Source organism: Muntiacus reevesi, chromosome 3, assembly GCF_963930625.1.
Source record: "Muntiacus reevesi chromosome 3, mMunRee1.1, whole genome shotgun sequence".
Taxonomy (NCBI): Eukaryota; Metazoa; Chordata; class Mammalia; order Artiodactyla; family Cervidae; genus Muntiacus; species Muntiacus reevesi.
The window spans coordinates 90,257,320-90,277,685 of record NC_089251.1 but is presented as its reverse complement, the minus strand read 5'-3'; the positions used below and the strand labels follow the sequence as shown (position 1 = coordinate 90,277,685).

The 20,366-nt window shown below is 54.0% G+C and overlaps 1 protein-coding gene across 1 annotated transcript; it reads right to left on the bottom strand.

The window, feature by feature from the left end:
• Positions 1-1,843: 1,843 nt before the first annotated feature.
• Positions 1,844-20,151, bottom strand: EMX1 (empty spiracles homeobox 1). The gene is made up of 3 exons (XM_065929533.1): positions 19,285-20,151; positions 13,246-13,430; positions 1,844-3,123 (listed from the first exon to the last, which is right to left on the bottom strand). Exons 1-3 carry the CDS (start codon positions 19,796-19,798, stop codon positions 2,956-2,958), a joined length of 867 nt encoding a protein of 288 aa, XP_065785605.1. The 5' UTR covers positions 19,799-20,151; the 3' UTR covers positions 1,844-2,955.
• Between the last annotated feature and the right edge of the window lie 215 nt (positions 20,152-20,366).

Sequence of the window (20,366 nt, the reverse complement as noted above, 5' to 3'; positions counted from 1 at the left end):
TGCGTCCCCTCCACCTCAGCCACATGCCCCTGGGGTTCTCAAGGTGCTGTGAGTAGAGGCCTGTGGACCTCTGTCGGCCCTGGAGGCCAGCCCAAGCGAGGGCTGCGACTGAGTCAACTTGCCCAGGGAAGGCCTGTTGAATGGCCCTGTCCTGATCCTCACCTCCGCAGGGCCCTGATCTCCAGGGGCAGGCGTGGTTGGGGGAGGGAAGGGAGCATCATTCCTCCCTGCTTCTCCCCTTCCCGCTGCATCTGTGTCTCTTCGAGAGAGACTTTGGTTTGTTCCCTGGAGAGGGCCCAAAAACTCCCAAATTAGCAAACCTGGCAAGCCCACAGCTCAGAAAATAGTTCATCCTGATTCCATGTTTTTCAGGCTCACAGAAGCCTTTATTAATGAAGTCACAACACCAATATTTACCGTCTGCGGGGAGAGGCACAACATGGGGCATGGATGGGAGTGCGCGGGGACTCCCGCCCCGCCCCCCTGCAGGCCTGGCCCGGGAAGATTGGCAGGTTTCCTTGAGTCCTTTCCAGCCCTTTATGGGGATGACAGGGGTGCTCTGCTCTGATCTTCCTGCATCCCCTCCCCCACCAAGTGAGAGAGGAAGAGTTTACCCATTCCTCCACCCCTAGTGGGACAAAAAAACAAAAAAACAATGCCTCCTCTTCTTACCTTCACCCCACCTGCACATACATGCTCCCCAGAGGTTATCCTACCTGTCTGGGAGTGAGAGTTCACTGTGAGATTCAACTTAGACTTAACCCAGGTTAGGACTTTCAGGCTGTGAGGGAAGCATTTTCCTGGTTGATGCTTGGGATGGAGGCATTGGGATGGAATGCGGCCCTTAGGTTTCTGGCATTGAGTGGACCCACGAGAGACACTGACAGGCCCCAGCAATAGGACCTTCTGTGCTTGGATCCCTTCGTGTGCCTCAAGCAACAAAGCTTTGCCTTTGACATCTTTTCAATGGCTTCAACACTGACCAACCCCCCAGGACATTCTAGGTGCCAAGAATAGGACAAGGAAAGGCACAGCACAGGCAAAACCCCTAGCTCACTGGGCGACACGGATGACGTGGGTGAGACGGAGGCAGACGACACCAGGAGCGAAGGAGGAGAGGCCAAGGGTGGGAAAGAAGGGAGCAGAGTGGGGGGCTTAGGACGGGGGCAATGTGCTCCTATTTGGGCTTGAGGAAGACAGCCCGAGGCACAGCACAGCTCCTTTGAAGTGGGCCTCATCCTGGACATGCACACAAAGCTCATTATGCCTCCCACTCCTCCCCTCCCCACCCAAACCCCTGGGATCCATCTACACTGTGTCTCAAGGTAGAGGAAACCTTGGTTGTTGGCAAAGGTGGGCAGTCCTGGAGGAGAACAGGTTGGGTATGAGCTGCTGGGGGGCATGGGGTGCAGCAGGCAGCTTGCTCGTGGGTCTGCAGCTCAGCAGAGGTCAGCTGGTGGCATGACCTGGAACCAAAGAGAAGGCCCAGGCAGAGGGCACAGTGAGGCAGGCAGGCGGGGCACGGACCGACCCTGGTGTGGACAGTGGGAGGCAGGCGGGGCACGGACCGACTGACCCTGGTGTGGACAGCGGGAGGCAGGCGGGGCACGGACTGACCCTGGGCGGACAGAGGTGACAGGGCAGGGATGAGTGGGGAGGACTCAAAAAGGCAGGAAGAGGCATCGGAGGTACCGGAGTAAAGGTGGGGGAGCCTAGGAGGGAATGGCCACAAGATGGAGAGCCAGATGGGAGGCGTTGAGTTTGGCCACAAGGGGGTGGCAGTAACCATGGCTGGTGACAGTCTTCAATATCCGCCCAGTGGTGAGGCAGAGGTGGGGAGCAGGGGGTGTGGAGCACGTGGGAGATGGAGAGGTAGAGGGCCGTCTGGCCATGGTCAGGGCCAGAGGTATTGGATGCAGGTTACAAATAGAGGTTTTCTCAGGCTGAAGGAAACCTTGCTGTGTGACAAGCAGGAAAGACAAGTGAACAAACTGGAGGCAGATGAACCAGAGATCAATGGGCCCTGCCTCGAGCTCCTTCCCAGACTGAAAGGCCCTAATGCCCCAGGAACCAGGTGCAAGCTCGGCCTGCAGCCCTGTCTCTGAAGCTTTCATCCACCCAGGGGGGCTTTGCAGGGACAGGAGCACATCCTGGTGGGGCAGGACTTGGGGCAGAGGTGGTCAGCCTCTGGGAAGGGTGCCCCCTCTACCCAACCCCATGTTTCCCTTGACTGGAGAAGTCACCACAGCTCCATGCATGGAGAAGTATGGATGCTCTCTCCTCCATGACCCACCTGAGCCTGATTCCCACCATTCATTAAGTTTGGGAAGACTTGAGCACAGCCTCCCTCAGAATACAGGGCGTTCCTTCCCTACGTCTAGCCTCAGTTTCTCTTGCTGTGGAGTTAGAGCTAAAGATCAGGGTCAAGCACCATCAAAAGAGAAGAGTCAGTGGATTGAGTCTCCAAGGCCCCGTCCGGATCCCCAGGCCCATTCCCCCGGTGACTCTCGGAGCCAGAACCCACCACCCCAGGCTCACAGGCTCTGGGGTTGGAGCTGGATGCCCATGTCGTTAAGAGAGAGACTTTTATTGTTCCCATAGGGAAGGGAGACACAAGGGGATCACTAAGAACTACAGCGGGTGCCTGCAAAATAAATTAAAACAGAAATGCGTCAAAACAAAAAGGAGATAAGAGAAATGGAGAGTGGCTGGGAGGCTGTGCTGCCCAGGTGGGCAGGCTCTCCAAGGAGAAGGTCGAGCAGTCCCAGGCCTCAGTCAGCCCACGTCTTGTCCCTCTGTCGGTGGCGGCCCCAGGCTCCGAGCCCTCCGGGGCCGTGACCTGAGGCCTCCACGAAGCCCGGCCAAGGAGCGGCCAGAGTCCTGCTGGGCCCACCGGTGGGGGGGCCTGGCCAGCAGCGCGTGGCACTCTGCCCTGGTGGGGTTGCGGTGCCCACCCTAGTCATTGGAGGTGACGTCGATGTCCTCCCCGTTGGCCTGCTTCGTGGCAATGCGCCACCGGTTGATATGGTGGGAACCCTTCTTCTTCTGCTCCGACTCGGGCCCTTCCTCCTCCAGCTTCTGCCGCTTGTACTTTGTCCTCCGGTTCTGGAACCACACCTTCACCTGGGCCAGGGAGGGAGGGGCACAGGTGAGAAACACCCAGGAAGCCCCCAGCAGCCACCCAGCCTTCCGGCTGGGCTGGGAGCCGGATGGGGAACCGAGACCAGGGTCGTCTCCTCTGGCTGGCGCCACCTGATGGGCCTGGAGGCCTTCCCTTCCAGATGCAAATGAGGGGGGCCAGGGCACCGTGGGCCTGAGACCAGCTGTTTTGCTGTCCCCTCAACAGAGGGGCAACGGCACCCCACTCCAGTACTCTTGCCTGGAAAATCCCATGGACGGAGGAGCCTGGTGGGCTATAGTCCCTGAGGTCGCGAAGAGTCAGACACGACTGAGCGACTTCACTTTCACTTTTCACTTTCATGCATTGGAGAAGGACATGGCAACCCAGTCCAGTGTTCTTGCCTGGAGAATCTCAGGGGCGGGGGAGCCTGGTGGGCTGCCGTCTATGGGGTCGCACAGAGTTGGACACGACTGAAGCAGCCATCACATGGGTCTGGATGGCTGGGGTGAGCCCCACCCCCAGGGCAACCCCGTGCTCAGAGCAGCACCACGAAGAGGCAGAGCGGACACAGCTACTTAACCGGGAGGCGCTGGCCCTGCCAAGGGCCGTGTCCAGGACAGCCGGAGCACTCTGAGGCCCACCGACCCCACTGCTCGAGGCCCCAACATCTCATACCATCTAGGTCAACCTGTCTCATAGGAGGAGCCTGTCTTAGTAATCTCAGGTAGAATCCTCCATCCCACCCCAGAGGTGGAGCTAGATGGGTGGGGAGTCCTGGATCCTTGGGTGCCAGCTCCTCAGGGTAGTCTGGTCTGAAATCCACCAGTGGAGGCCTCATCCTCCTTACACATCCCCACCCAGTGCTCTGGACTTGCTGCCCCCACATCACCAGCCCTTGCAGCCCATCCAGATGTGGGAACAGGTCACACAAGGAATAGCTGGGAGAAATACCAGGGGACAGAAGTGAGCTCCTTCTTAAACACAGAGAGCCCCCAGCTCGTGTCAGGCAGTAAGAGCCGTGACAAGGGGAGGGGTCAGAGGCCAACAACTTTCCTGTGTGATGTGGAGGCAGGGCTCACGATGCTAAGCCCATCTCCTCCAGGAAGCCTCCTCAGACTCAGTCCCGTATCTCATCATTCATCCCTTCTGCCTCCTCCTCCAGCATTTGCTCAGTGCCCAGCACACGATAGCCCTTAACATCCTCTCCTGCATGATCTGGGAGGATCGTCCTGGTCCTTAACTAGTTTTATAGTTCTTGAGGACTGTGGAGAAAACGTCACTTTGTCAGCTCCTCCTGACTACAGTCCTTTTCTTGGCCTTGCAGCATCAGGCCAGGGCAGATCACCCTCAGAGTTGGCGGGAGAGGCTGAGTGCTGATCATCTGCTGTGTTCGCTCCCCTCTCTGGACTTACGTCCCTCATGCATAAGAGAGATGCTTTCTGGGGCCCTTTACAGATTTAGGGCACCTTCTGGGCTTCTGTTCCACAGGATACCTGGGGAAGGTGGTGCCAAGGGGGCGGGGTTATAAGGCATGGAGGGTTTCCTGAAATAATAGCACATTTAAAAAGCAAGTAGATGGGCTTCCCAGGTGGTGCAAGTGGTAAAGAATCCGCCTGCCAATGCAGGAGACATAGAGATCGGGTTCAGTCTCTGGGTTGGGAAAATCCCCTGGAGAAGGGCATGGCAATCCACTCCAGTATTCTTGCCAGGAGAATCCCACGGACAGAGGAGCCTGGAGCACTACAGTTCATGGGGTCACAGTACAATTTATGGGGTCACACAGAGTCAGATACGACTGAAGCAACTAAGCACAGATGCAGGCAATTGCAGTTGGAGTGACCCACGGCGCCCATACAGGTGGTGAGCGATTAGTCATGTGTGTGGAATAATGGTGAGCACCTCACTGTGGCTACAGGAGTGACTCCTAAGGGGAGAACCTTGAATCCTGGGGTGGGGGCAGCTAAAGGCAATCCGCAGAAACACTACACAGATCTGACCTGCCCCCTGAAAATTGGTGAAAAGCGCAGGCCTTAGCCATAACACCAGGCAGGGGCAGACAAAGCTGGGCGGGCGCACAGGCCCAGGGAGCAGCTTCATGCTCAGGATGCCCCGCCTTCCCACTTTGCAGACATTCCCCTCTGTCCCCTCCATGGAGCACAACCCAACCCGGGCTTCCCCAACAGCCCTCCCGCCCAGGGCTTCCATGGCGCCCTGGGTCCTTCCTGTAGGTTTCTGAGCACTAGGGTAGGTGTGAGGGCAGCCAGTGATCGGTGCTACACAGAACAGACACACAGACAGGAAGACACACGGACACAGAACACACGGACAGGAAGAGACGACTGGCCTTGGTGGCTGGAGTGAGGGGAGGCCTCCTTCCTTCAATTCCAGGGCTGGATTCTTGCCTGCATGTCCCAGCTCAGATAGATGGGGAAGATGGCAGATGCTCCAGGGGCAGGGCTTCTGGATTCCGTGCCCACCTTTCCTCAGGCACAGGGCTGGCTGGGCCCTGGGTGGTTCTCGGCACAACCGTTTGGCAGCCAGCCTTGCCCCTGCCCCCCACCCTGGAGCCCACTGTGACTGTGCCAGTCCGTAGGCGGGTGAGCTCGCCCAGCCTCCTGTGCAAGGCGTGTGTGTGACTCAGGCCTGGATGCAGGGCTGGGGCGGTATTCCTGAGAGCCCCAGGGGCTGAGGGCTAAGCATGGCCAGCCTGGTGATGCACGATCCAGGGCAGCACCAGGGACACGGGGCCCCTTTCTGCACCTTCTGCCTCCCCCAGGCATTCCCAAGTCTCCTTCCAGAAAGGAGACTCATCTTTAGTGGGATGGGCCTAGCCTGCTACCCTTGCCCAGCATCACTGGCCCAAAGAGTGAAAGCTTCAGTGGTGGAACTTGGGGCATAGAGTATGTTTTCACACCAGGGACAGCTTCCTGGCAAACCCAAATGAAAAGCAATTCTGAATATTTTCTCCATGAAAACTACTAGGGTCAAGGAGGCAGCTCTCTAGAAACGGGGACGAAAACTCTCTTCCCAGGCAGCCTGGCTATCTTCCGGAGAACAGCCTTGGGCTGAGTGTCCAGATGCTGTTTACAAAGACTGTAATAACAAGGGGATGCTCATGACTTAGTAATATCAGCGAAAACGGCAGGATGCACAGTTTGGGCACAGTGTGATCACAACCATGGAAAAACAAAGCCTATGCATGGGGAAAAAAGACTAGAAGGAAATGTACCCAAAGTATGGGTGACTTGTCTTCTTTCCACTTTTCCGACTTTTCTTTAATGCTTACTTATAACAATTAATAGTAATTTTTTTATTTGGTAAAAGAAAAGGAACTGGGCCCAAGTGTGGTAAGAGTTAAGAATGATACCCCATGAACTTTCCAGTCCAGCCAGGCAAATCTGGGGTTATCCCAGAACTCCTCCTCTAGAGGACAGAAAACCTAGAAAGGAGTCAGGTTACATAACGTGGCTACCAGCTCAGCGGGAGAGGCCTTAGGAGGCTGTACTTCGTCTGCACAGCCTCCCCCCAACACTGGCATGCTACTCACCTTTCTTTAAGCACAAAGGCACACCTGGCTTTCTGACCGAGGAAGCCCTCACACACCTCTGAACCCTCTGGGTTTTGAGAGAGGTTCCTTGTGGCCTTCTAAGTCCCTACCACACTCAATGTCTCTCAGTTTTTCTGATAAACAAGATCCTTCCAAGAGTCTCCACTTTTGTCCAAGTTACACCACCAGGAACACTCTTACTTAGCCTTTGAAACTCTGTTCCCTTGGCCCTAGATGTGGCCCATTGCCTGTCTGCACTTCCTTAGTGCTTTCTCTGTTTCAGTGACAGTGACTCCAGCAACGTATTAATTTGCTGAAACCTCTGTCTCCTCATCAGACAGTATGGGAACCTGGAGAACAAAAGTGGTGTGTTAGCTGGCTCTGGAGGCCCAGTGGGCATGTTCCAGGTATGTTCAGCTGGCAGGGCAGAGGTGAAGTGACTAAGCCCTAGGCTCTAGGAAAGAGGCACCTTGTGCCAACCTGGAAAACAGGAGAAAATCAATGGTAGAGGGATTGGACTCTTAACTGGAAAAGGTGTTTGGAAATTGCTGACTGCTAGAGAGATGGGATCCTTTCTTGGCTTACTTCAATGGTCACTTCTATAAGAGGGTCAATTCCTAACTCTTTCAGCTGTGGATTGGATTAAACACTTCTAGGGGGAAGGTGAAGAGGAAGATCCATTGTTGAGGGGACAAGTGTCAGCTTGAATTAGGCTGACTGGTTGATTCAGGTGAAACTGGTATGGATAAATGAATAAATGAAAGAATGAAGGTATTAAAGCATTAGTGGATTGATCACTATGTATGATGAATGAAGATGTGCGTGAGTGAATGGACAAATGAACTTACAAACAAGCAAACTATAGCTCCAGCCAATGTTTCAGACTACCTTTGAATGAACCAGGTCTGGATCCCTCCTTTTCCTCCACTCCCTAGTCTTAGCCCATCCTATCTGGGCCCCTGCACACTTATAGGTGAATACTTGTCGTCTCCTCAAAGAGTTCAGAAACCTCTATCCAAGGGCATTTGAGTCTTGTAACTCTGATACAAGACGTTTCTCCTTATGTCCTACTATTATCTCTTCTGTTTTAATTTAAGCCAGTGTCCTTCTATTCTGTCACCCTCAGACACAGAGACACACCACTCTTTCTAGTCTGTCATCCTCAGGCTAGACAGACGCTTGGAGACATTAATCATGCCACTCCTCAGCTTGCCTCCCTGCCCTCTCCACTGGGGATTCACTTCCTAACATTTGACCATGTGAACTGCTCCCACTCTCAAGGTCAATCCCAATGCCATGCTAAGCTCACCCCTCACTACCACAAACTGAGGTTGCCTCTGGCTCCTCATCATCCAGAGTCCTAACTCTTCCTAAGCTTTCTGGTTTCCTTCTCTCTCAGTCCACCCTGGATGCCGTCACTCTCAGGGAGACATCACAAGATTCGCCTGTCTTCTCAGGACCACACCCTTAGAGAACCACTCCAGCCTCCCTTATCTCTCCTGTCCTCTCCTGCCTCCCACTGGACTCCCTGACCTTCAGAGATGCAGAAGTTCTTGGAGAAGAGCCAAGACTTAGGCTAGGGATGAATCCATCTCAGAACACACAGTGAGCCAGTAATCTTTCCCCAAAATTCAAGTTCCTTGGATATCTCCTTTTTATCCATCCCCCAGAGGGAGATATTCCAGGCGGGAAGTCTTCTTACCATGCCCCTCTGGGGAAAACCCATAGGCAGGTGACCACACACTTCTGCCTCCTAAGATCCCCCCACCCATGCTCTTGGGCCCTAAGAAGGTAGCCACACTCGATAGCTCCCGCACCATCTTAATCCTAAACCCTCCCCCTTTCTTCCCACCGGTCTAGACATCCCTCCATGTCTCCATGGCTGTGGTCTTCCAAGAGCTTTCCGCCCACGTAACTCTCCCCTGACTTCCTCAGTCCACAGCTGTGACTTCAATGGGACTCCAGTCACTCACCCCTTGCATGCCCCACCACTGTCTGAGGAATCTCCAAGGCCAAGAGACCACATTTCTGCATCCCTTTCCCTCACAATTCAGCTAAACTCAGCCAGGGTAGGTCAAGAAACACCTCCTGAACTGTCTGGAGTTGGAGGAACAGCTAGAAATACTGACCAACCCATCAGCTGGAGCAACCAAATGCTTTCTCTCCCTCCCCCTAAAACTAATGTGCCCCTCCCCGCACATGCACAGAAGCTCACAGAGGCGCTCCATGCCCTGTATACACATGATGGCACCTGACCTTTGGGCACTGATCACGCTAAGCCCACATGTCCTCCACATTACGGGCACACATATGTTCGCGCATGTGTACGAAGTTGCTTCAGTCGTGTCCAACTCTTTGCAATCCTACGGACGGTAGTGCTTCAGGCTCCTATGTCCATGGGATTCTCTAGGCAAGAATACTGGAGTGGAGCAATGAACTAGGCAGAGCTCCCCAAGCAGGCAAATGGGATTTCAGTATTTGCCTCCCTGCTAACTGACTGTGTGACCTTGGGCCAGTTACTTCATGCCATGCCCTCCTCCAGGGGATCGAACCCATGTTTCCTGCATTGAAGGTGGATTCGTTACTGCTGAGCCACCAGAGAAGCCTCATACATATATTACATATACTCATTACACACACACACACAAGCTCACTCAAACTCCAGGGTCTAATCTGACCCAGGCCTGAGTCTGACCCACCAGCCACCAGGATTGAGTCTTAGATGGGCTTCACCCTGGTCAGACTGCTGGGCTGCACTACAGCAGAGAGGAGCACAAAGCTAGAAGGAAGAACTAGCCCTTACCCACGGCCCCTCCCTCCTCCTCCTGGATTAACCCACGCCATTAACTCCACTCTCAATCAGTTTAAGGCCCTATCCCAACTACTAAAAAGCTCGGGTTGCCTACCCACAGCATCCCATGCTAGAGCTTTGGGCATACAGATACCCCTGAACTCTGAACTAAGACCCACACACCACTCTGTTTAACCCTCCCTGAAGTTTTATCCATGAATTGGTAAATAAAACTCCATCACCTATGACTGATCAACAATCAGTTATGAAAGTGCAAGGGAATCACAGGAGCAGAGGGACAGAAAGGGAACAGTGATGGCAGAGAGTGAGGGGAATGACTGATAAAATTAGCATATGGATAAGTATACGGTCAAAAGAAAACTGCCCACTCATTCAGTACATGTGTATGGAACATCGACTCCTTGCTGGTCACTGAACTGGGCCCTGGGGCACAGCAAGAAGAAGAAAGGCTCCCTACGGCCATACCACCCTGAACGCGCCCGATCTCGTCTGATCTCGGAAGCTAAGCAGGGTCGGGCCTGGTTAGTACTTGGATGGAAGAAGAAAGGCTTGCCCTCTGTCTCCCAGAGCTGAGATGCTCAGGCCTACTGTTCATCAGGATCACCCAGAGAGCTACTTCATAAACTTTCCTGGGTCTCAGCCTGGAACTCCTAAGAGAACCTCCTGAGCAGGCTCTAGGAATTCGTATTTTAAGATTTCTTTGAGAGATGGATGCAATCAGTGTATAGTCTGACATTTGGCATGGCAGGTTATTAAACAATAGCAAAATCCTACATATATTATGATATGCAGGAGATGTGCTGTGAGTTCTGAGAACCTGGAGGAGGGATTATATAGAAATACAGAGAAATAGAATATAGATAAGCCAGATGCTCAGGGCTAGAAAGAACCCTGGAGTTCATTTTATTCAACCTTACAGATCAGGAACTGAGGCCCAGAAAAAAAGACAAAGCAAGAGTTGATGAGATGATAACCATTATAGACATATGCATATACTGTCAGCTGCTAAAGATCTATAGAGATGGAAGTTTGACATGGATGGTAGATATATAGATGGTAAAACAGAGTAGATGATAAAGAGATAATCAACAGTCGGGTAAACAGGAATTATTGTTCAGAGAAAAGATAGAATTAATAATAAATAGGAAATATAAATTAACCAGCTTTGTGGAGGCAATTTAATGAGAGTAGACAGAAGTACATGGCTAGATATAAAATAGCTATCTGTTAGGGACAGAATAGAGAGCTCTGAGAGACAAATATAGATATTGACAGTAGAAATAGATGTCAGGGGGTTGATGGGAATGATTGAAGCTTGACAAATAGCTGATAGTTAGATTTGACAGGTAAGCTTGCCTGGCAAATACAGCAAGATGGATAGATAATTAGTTAATTATATAGCCTAGATCTCAATGATAGTTACAAAAGGGACAGAAAGCAGCTCTGCTGATGAAAAAGACTGAACTAAGAATCAATAATTCCAGGTGTAGATCTTATTATAACAATAGCTTGACATATTACTTTCAACAAAGGGAAGAGAAGTACTGGGGGTGATAATTAATATTATTTGAGTTCAAATTAGGTATCTTTTAAACCTTAAACCTATTTTCTGGATGATGAAACCAGAACTCAGAGAAATTGAGTAACTGGCCCAAGGTCACACAGTTAGCAGGGAGGCAAATACTGAAATCCCATTTGCCTGCTTGGGGAGCTCTGCCTACTTCATCTTTGCCTACATCTTAAAGGCCTAACCTGGAAAGAAAGGATTCTACAAGGAGGTTTCTCAGGCTCAAATATCGCACAGTTCTATTATTTTGTTTGTTTCATATGCTTAAACCAGCTCATTTATACATGCGACAAGAATAGCCATGAGTTTTGATAGTTAACAAAGCTGGATCCATTTTATTTTCTATCTGGTTTTCTTTTAAATATATGTTTAAGCACATTCTAATAAAAATGAGAGGAAACAATCATTAGGTTTACTAACCGGCATTGTTAGGTCCAAATATTGACAGGTAGATAAGTTCAGTTGAAAGAAGGTCAATTAAAAATGCTCTCACTGAACTAAAAAGATGGAAGTTTAAAAACAATGACATTATTTCAACAAGTGTTAATCTGTGGGTCGTGGACATAAATGGTTTTGTTTTCTTACACTTCTGCAATTACTTTTAATAACTAATACTTTTTAAATGAAAGTAACTATAAATACCATTCCTAAACTGACACCTTGTTTTAAACAAAAATTTTAAAACATTTGCACAGAGGGAAAAGTGGGTGTTATTTTATTAACTTGTTTTTCAAAAATACCTTCTTTTTAAACGTTTTTAAAATTTAAGTCCGTTTTTTTGTGAGCTTGATCTCCGCAGTTAGAACAGACTGGCTAGCAAATCTGAAAAAGCCCGGGCCCTGCAGCAGAGACAGGAGCAATGCATTGATGAAATAAGGCATCAGATAGGTAGGACATAGATACCAACATGCGTCGTGAGCAGGAAAGAGTGAGGTCGGGGCTGGGTACGAAGTTGGGTTTGGACTCCCACATGAAGCCTTCTATCTAGCCTCACTGCTGCCCAGGAGACCCCAGGCGGCACACACACCTCACCCCCGCCCTCAGCCCGGCACCATCTCTCTATCGGGTGGAGGATGGTGGTGTGAGAGGCGGGCAGAAAAAGGAGCGAAAGATGAAATGCCGGCGGCGGGAGAGAGCTGCTGGGCCGCCAGCCGACCTCTCTCTTTGCGAATCTGGAAGCTGTCGGAGACGCGAGGGAGTTAAGGTCTCGCAAAGCCTACCCAGTTACAGAAATCCGCCTCCAGGGCAGCAACCAGCCACCCCAGCGCGCTGGACTCCGGGCGGGCCGAGAGCTTAGCGGTGCTTCCAGACAACATTTATTTATGGCAAAGTCTTTACTTACAATAAGGACAAGTCTGCCTCCCTATAGTTCCCTTCTAGTTCTTCAATTTTTTTTTTTTTATCAATTACAAAAACACTACGTGGTGATTGTAATTTCATCTAGTTCAAATCCCTTCAATGCCATCGGAGTTTATTCCCACCCCCCCCCCCAACTCAATAGCCCTTCAAGTGATGAAAACAGGCCCTGAATACCAGAACCTACTTTCCCACCGTTTCCAGGTCCCGCCGACGCCCGCGCACACACAGCACCGATTCAGCGCGGTGCCAGCCTGCCTGCGCTGAGACCCGGGCCGGCCTCGGACCCCGGGCAAGGGCGCGCACTCCCGGCTCACCTTCTGCTCTTTACAGCCCGGGGACTCGTGGTCTTTCTCGCCACCGCGAGGCCTTCGCCCCCGTCGCCCCTGCACGGCAGCGGAGCCAGTGCGGGACAGGCCTGGGCACCTCACACCCCTCCGAGCGCCCCCAGAACTGTGGCGGGAGAAGGGCGGCAGCCACCGCAGCGCTGAGACGACACCAGAGGGCCCGGGCGGGCGCGGAGTGGCCGCGGCCTGGGTGTTCAGCGCTCGGCCGGCTCCCGAGGGCGCCCGCCGCCTCCTGACAGCTGGCACCTCCCGTGCGCTGTGTGAGCCGGGTCGGAATAAGGTTTGATCCCAGCCTCCGGGTAGGTCCTTAGTACTTAATAAAAGTCCTGTGGCCCCTTCGAGGCTGTACGCAGTCGGAGGGAAGACAGTCACGGCGGGAGCGCCGCAGGGGTGGCGGGAGGAGCCGGGGCAGGCTGCGGGGCGAGGCCGGCCTCGCGGGCACCCGCCCGGCCCACCTCCACCTGGCCCCCGGGCGCAGCTTGGACCATTCATTACCTGCGTCTCGGAGAGGCTGAGGCTGCCGGCCAGCTGCTTCCGCTCGGCGCCCACCACGTAGTGGTTCTTCTCGAAGGCACGCTCCAGCCGCAGCAGCTGCGAGGGCGAGAAGGCCGTGCGGATCCGCTTGGGCTTGCGCGCGAAGGGGCCGTGCAGAAGCAGCCCGTCCTGGGGCACGTCGCTCGCTGTGGCCGCGTCGCCGACGGCAGATACAGACAGAGAGAAGGGCACCGTGAGCTGCAGCCCGGCCGCCCGCGAAGCCAGCCAGGCTCGGCCCTCACGCCTCGCTCGCACACGCCCCGGAGCGCGCCGCTGCACTCTCCCACCCTTGACACACGCACACCCATGTCTCCTCTTTCCCTTAAGTCCACTCCTTTCGCCGATACCTCCTCTTGGCAGAGAGCTATCGGGTCAGGGGACGCCCGGAGTCGCAGCGCTGCGGATCACTGTTGGGCCAAGAGGCGGGCCGGGTCTGGAGAGGCGCCCAGTGCCTGAGCAGCCTAAGAGGCCAAGGGAAGCTCTCTTTGTCTGGTATGCCCCGTCGCGTCTCCCTCAAAGTGGACCAGGGGTAGAGACGGGGCTGGGTGTCAGGAAAGTGGCAAGGGGCCCAACCTGGCTGTCAGGCATCCCCGTACCAAACGCAGATTCAAGAACTGAGAGTATCTTAGGAACTCTCCCTCACACCTGCTTAAACCAGCCTTGCAACTAAATGCTCAGGCTACTAGCCCATAGAAAATTCCTGCCAACAGGCGGAGGCTCTGCCTTGCAAGTGATAAAAATAGGCCAGGGGCCAGATCAAAATCCAGACAGCATCTGGAGGTCTCAAGTTAGGTTACTTCTTCCCAGTATCCCACCTCTCTCCCCTCAGGTCTTCAGATAAAATCCTCTTCCTGCAGACTTACTGCTCTCTGGTGGAAAAAGACCTTGCTTCATCCCTGAATAATCTCCTGCTGAAGAGACATGTGTATAAATAACTAGATGTCATCTTTCTCCCTAATAGATATAGATATATTGGTTTCTGCATGGGCGTATGTAAATATATGCTCCAGCCTCCCTACTGTCTTTTTCTCCTGTCTACCATACAGGATTTTCAAAGAGTGTAACAGTCCCTTGGCAAATGTTGGCCATCATGGGGACTCAGCTGCTACATGCAGGAGAAGGGGCTGACATTGGGCTGAAGAGGGCTGAGGTAGTAGGGTCAGGAACTACAAAAGCTGGAACAAGCTTCCATCCACAGCCCCAGTCTCAAGGAATCCCCCCACTAGGCCCTCACACAACCTCTGGCTTGGTTGCACACGCTAACAAGACTGGAAGCAGGCCCTGACACCATCCGTGGATTCTCATGCAGTGGCGCATACCAGTACCCCAACCCACCAAGAATGCAGAGCTACATGAAATGTTTTGACAGTTAGCAGTTGATATTGACTGATCCAATTAATTTCTTCAGAAATGGCCACTGGTTTGACTCAATTTGATTTGTTGTTTTGTTCTTAAGACAATTGTTTGGATAATTCAGTTCAGCTCTCCCATCTCTGGAAATATCTCTGTAAGTGAGGTAAGGACACATAATTGAGATGCTGTTGCTACAACTCTCCAGGTAACTGTTCATGTCCCTCTTCTGGTGGAAACTGCCTGACCTGATTTCCTCCAAGTCTGTAGGCTTTGGACATCTGCACAGGAAAACTTGATTGCTGGGGTTTTCTGGGGAACAGTGTTGCCTAGGAATGAGTGGCCAGTGCCTGGGCAGGGAAACAGAATCCCCTGAGAGGGAAAAGCTACTAACTTCCAGTCACCTTATCCATTCCAAGTGACTGAATCTGTGCTGCTACAAAAGTGAGTGGGATCACATCACAGGAACATGGAGGGGTGGGTGGGGGGACACCCTGCCCACTGGGTCCTTCAAGGTGGGGGCAGATTCTCAGGCCTGACAGAAGGAAAAGTTTAGCTTGTGGTGATGGAGGGGATAGATGATTAGGGGAGGTGGTCTGGCAGAGAGGGGTAGGAGGGAGAGAAAGGAGGAGAAGGATCCAGGTGGGGAAAAGGATTACAGCCTCAAGTTGAGCCAGTGTGATGAGGCCAGAGAAAGGTGGGAGAGGTGGGTGGGAAGCAAACACTCCTTGCTGATGTTAAAATAAATTGCTTCAAAAAACAATAGCATTCTGAGCTCAAGTCAAATACCAACAGTGGTTTTCTCTGGACAAATGAGCTGGAGAGGGAGAGAAAGCCTAGCACACCCCTGTGATCACAGGGTTTGGCCTCAACAACTTGATAGGGCCCAGGCTGGTCAGAAATGAAGTGGCAGTGTGGAGACACCCTCGATTTGTGAGTGAATGGGATGCAGAAGTGTGACGGGTAGTGTGGGGCTGAGAAAGCAGGACTGCATCCAGCCTCAGTGTGTGATTTGATGGGTGTTTTATAATTCCATGCTGTGTGTTGGTCACTTGTGCGGTAGAGTTCTCTGTGTTTATCTTTATAAACCCAAAGTGGAGGATGGAAACAACAAGCCTCTCTGTCCTGACACATAGGACCATTTGGCTCAAGTCTGGCTATTTTAGGGGAAAGATAGGATGCTTGGGGTCCTCTTCAGCTGGGGAAAGAATAGCAGCAGTTCATTGTAATCCCCTAAAGGGGCAGATAGCATGTATCCTGTGATCTGTGTGTGCATGTGCAGAAACATAGAAGTCCAGACCCAACCAAGAAGAAGCAGAGACCAGGAAAAACTACTCAAGATGCTGATTACTGATGAAAAAGATATGATTTCAAAAGAAGCAGGGTTTTTTCCTGTAAGGAAGAATATGTTTAGTACAAAATCAACCATCCTGAGAAATTGAGTAATAGTTTCATGTTTCTGTAAGAACCAGGGTGGTGCCTATGAGCCTGGGCCGCTCTCACTCTGATCTATGGAGAAGGGACCTCAACCGTCCCTACCTTGGCTTCAGTCTGCCTTAATTGGACCACAAGGGCAGAACAAGCTCTGGGACTGGGGTTGCGGTGTGGCCTGTTTAGAGACAGTAGTTCTGGACTGTGAGAGTAGGCAGTTTCAGGCAAGGACAAGGTGGGAAAGTGGAAAGGGGCTGGCTGAGTCTTCCCTGTAGCTAGTAACTGAACCCCACTCTGCCCCGTTTTCCGCCAGCCTCTCTCTGCAGGTTCCTTTAAGGCAATGGCTGGGAACTAGCAATCGACGTTCCCAGGACTGAGGTGGCAGGAACTGGGAACTAGGGATTCGAAGGCCTGAGGCCCAAGCTGCAGTGCCTCCTGGAGATGCTGTGGCAAGCTGGGGGCTCTGGGCCGGATGGCGAGGCGGAGGGGCCTGGGGCTACGAGAAGGAGAAGCCCGCCGGTGAACGGAGATAACCTATTCCCCCCTCCCCCTGCCGGAACAAAGGCTCCCTTTGAAGCACCGGCCCATTACCACCACCACTCCCGAGGGCCTAATCTCCACCGCCCCCTCCCGACGCAGCTTCCCGGCCGGGAAAGTTCCTGCTGTCCGAGGGAAATAGCACCGAAGTGCGGCTAACTCGCTGTCTCCTCCAGCCCCTCCTCTTCAGGCCTCGAAAGCCGCCTCCGGCTTCGCCGCCTGGTCCCGACCATTCTGCACTGACTTCTCTTCTCTCAGCGCCTTGCTCAGCGGAGAAGCCGCTACCCTGCGCGCCGGGACCTCCCTGTTGGAGAGCGCTGCGCACAGAACGCAGACGTTTTCCTTTTCGTTCCTGTAGGGTTTCGCTTCTTGCATTGAAACGGGGATGAAATGAGCATCGCAGAGACCCGGTTCTCTAGAAAACGCGGCGCCGGAGGGCCTGAAATGACTCGGCTTATATCCCCGAGGGCCCCCGAGGACGCAAGGACGCCCGGGCCGCAAGGCGTCTGCCCCGACGCTGACCAGCCCTGAAGCCAAAACCTCTCAGAATTAAAAAAGTCATTCCGTGCCCAACGGATTCTCGTGTTCAAAAATGCGACCGCGTTTGGCTCCATCTCCGCGTCCAGACACAGTTCTTGGGAGAAAAATGCAACCGTTTTTGCAACTAGACAACGTGCCCGCCGGGGCTGAAGGCTCAGGGAGCGGCGTCAATTTCCGAGAGGATTTTGCCGAGGATTTATTCAGCCTCGTCTGACTGGGGATGCTCAGAGCCAGAGCTGGATCTCTTACAAGGTGTTCCCGACCTTTGGTGCCCCGGCCCTCGAACCCTAAAAGCAGGTGTCGGCGAGGTCAATAGCGGGAAAGGAGGCGCGGAGGGCGTGGGGCGCCCGGTCTAAAGCCGAGGGCGTCGCCGGGGAGGCCATCTCCGAGTGAGCAGAAACCACAGGGGTCAGGACCGGTTCTGTCCTCTTCGAGCTCCTGTCCCTCCTCCGGTCTGCTAACCGCCGGTCCCTCCGCCGCCCCAGCCGGAGGGTTCACAAACAGCCGCGACTTTCAAATTGGCCTGCAGTCGCCAAGTTTAGATACCGGGGACCCAGCCCTCGCAGGACCGAGGTGGTTTGCTCAATTTAAAATAATACTTAATTTTATCAGTAAACATTTATTTTAATTGACAGACTTCTTTCCCATAGCGGCTGACACTGTAGGCATTTTTTGTTGTTGTTCCGGATGATTTGTGCAAATCTTTGAAATCCCCAGAGCAGACAAGACTTCCCACAAAAATTCTTGCTCAAACAATTACATTACCTTATTTTGTGGGATCTGCTGGGCCAGTATCTATTAGCCAGATGGGACTCAGAAAACTGTCTGATAAATTGGGGTGGGGAAAGCGGCTTTCCATGATACAGTTAAACAGCTATAGCCAAAGCTTCAAGAGGTCATTTTCTTCTGTTATCTAGATAATTGTACCAAATACCCAATTTATTTTCACTGTGTAGATCCAGTTTCCCACCAGATCAGCTCCAGGAGCAAAGCTCTAATCACGTCCTTTTTGTTTGTTTTGCTAAGAGCCAGTTTACCTAGTTCTGAGTCAGGTCTGCCAAAGGCTGAGGTCTGGTCTACACTAACAAAATAAAACTGAAAACTAAACCAATTACTGCACAAATTAAGGCCATTCCAAAAAAAAAAAAAAAAAGTGAGGGAGGGGCGCAAGAAGAAAGAAAAGAAAAGAAAAAACCAATAAATTCAAAGAAAACGAACTCCAACTAATGGAACTCTTTGCTTGGAGAAAGTCAGACCACTGAAACCTCTGTGTGTGTGTGCGTGTGTGTGTGTGAGAGAGAGAGAGAGAGAGAGAGAGAGAGAGAGAGAGAAAGAGGGAGGAGGAGAAGTGGGGGATCTTCCTTACCAATCCCATTGCCCAGTGCAGACTAGGGGGCTCAGACTGCCTACGACCTTAACAGCCCTCTGCCCCCGCCCCCTGCCTGGGAGGAATGCAGTCGGTACCCCAGCAGCCCGTAGGTTCTCGGAGTCCGCGAGCGTCGCGGGAAGCCGGTTTGCTTTGGCAAACCTTCCCACCCTGGGTCCGAGAGGCAGGTGTGACTTGGAGAAGTCGGGCCGAGGTTGCTGAGAAACATCCCCAAACAGAGGAGCACTCAACACTGAACATTAACTCTCCAGTTTCCCCTCCCTCTGCCCCTTCTTCCCACAGAATCGGGACAAGCAGGTGGACTTTCCCCTGTCTCCTTGGCCAGCGAAGGCGGGTCCCTGGGAGTTGGTTGTGGAAGTACGAACGTAGTATGGTCCCAGGTCCAGCTGGGTCAGAGGCAGGGCGGCCGACGCTGAGTTCTCTGGGGTGGGACTGGCTCAGCCTGGAGACATTAAGGCAGGCCGCAGGGAGGACCAGGAGAGGCTCCAAAGATGCGCCCGGGCTTGGCGTCCGGACCGGCATCATTCCTGGAAAAGCCTGGAGGTCCCAACCTGGTTCTCTGGGAGGGAACCCAACGCGGCAGAAGAGCGAATGGATCTGGCGCGGCTCTTCCCTGCTTAGGAATCGGCCTCTGTGGACCCGCAACCTTTTCTGACACAACTTCTGAATGGCCCCGGACGCCCCCGAGCCTCCCCCGCGCCTCCGCAGCGCGGGCGCCCGCCGGCCGCACAGGCGGGCACAACGTGGGCACTCACCCTGAAAGCGGTGGCCGAAGAAGCGGTTCCGCAGCACCCAGGGATAGAAGTGCAGAGGGTCCCGGTGCTGGGCGCCGAAGAAGGAGTGCGGGGGCTGCAGCGGGGAGGCGCCCAGCTGGTGTGCCGGGTGCACGGTCAGCGCGTGGTGGTTCATGGCCTCGGGGAATACGAGCTCGGGACCGCCGTAGAGCGAGCGGCCGGCGCCCGCGGCGGCGGGGAAGCCGCTCACGAAGGCCGCTTCGGCTGCGCTGGGGTGAGGATAATTGAGCGCCGTGGGCCGGAGCGGCTCCTCCGAAGCGGCCGCCGCCAGGGGATGGGAGCCTGCGCCCCCGCCGCCAGTACCCCCTCCAGTACCGCCGTCCTTGGCTACCAAAGACTCGATGGTAAAGCCGCGCTTGGCTGTGGGCTGGAACATGGTCGCGGCCGCCAGAGCCGAGCGAGGCACCCGGGCTCTGGGGAGCGCTCCGCGTCCTGGCGCCGCCGCCGTGCGGGGTGTGCACCCAGCCAGGCACATGCACACACACCAGCACCCTTCACCTCCCCCGCCCGCCCGCCCGCGCTCAGCCCCTGCCCACAAGCCAGGCGCGGTGCGGCGAGGGGCGTGAGAGCCAGCGAACGCGGAGTCGGGCCACGGCGCGAGGCTAGGCGCGCCGGCCTCTGCGGCCAAGCGGGCAGCTCCCGGCGCCGGCACCGGCGCGGGCTCCGAACGAGGCTGCGAGCTGCCTCTACCGCCTGGGGACTGAGCCCGGCCCCTTCCCTTCCGAGTCCAGCCAGGACCGACCCCCGCCCCCGGTCCTCCCAGCAATGTCCTGCCCGGCCTCGGCCACCGCGCTGCTAGGCGAGAGTTAGCGGGCACCTGCCCCGCGCTCGCCCATTGGCCGCCGCTCACCTGCCCCAAGGTGGGGGGCGGGGCGGGGCGGGGCGAGGGACCGCGGGAAGGGAAAGGAGCCAGCAGTCGGAGGCAAAAACCGGACTGGAGCTTGCGCGGGGCGTGCTAGGCCTCCTCCTCCTCTCGCGTCTTCTCACATCTCTGCCCTTTAGCTGAGTCTGGCGGCAGCCGTAAGCGTCTCCACCCAGGCCGG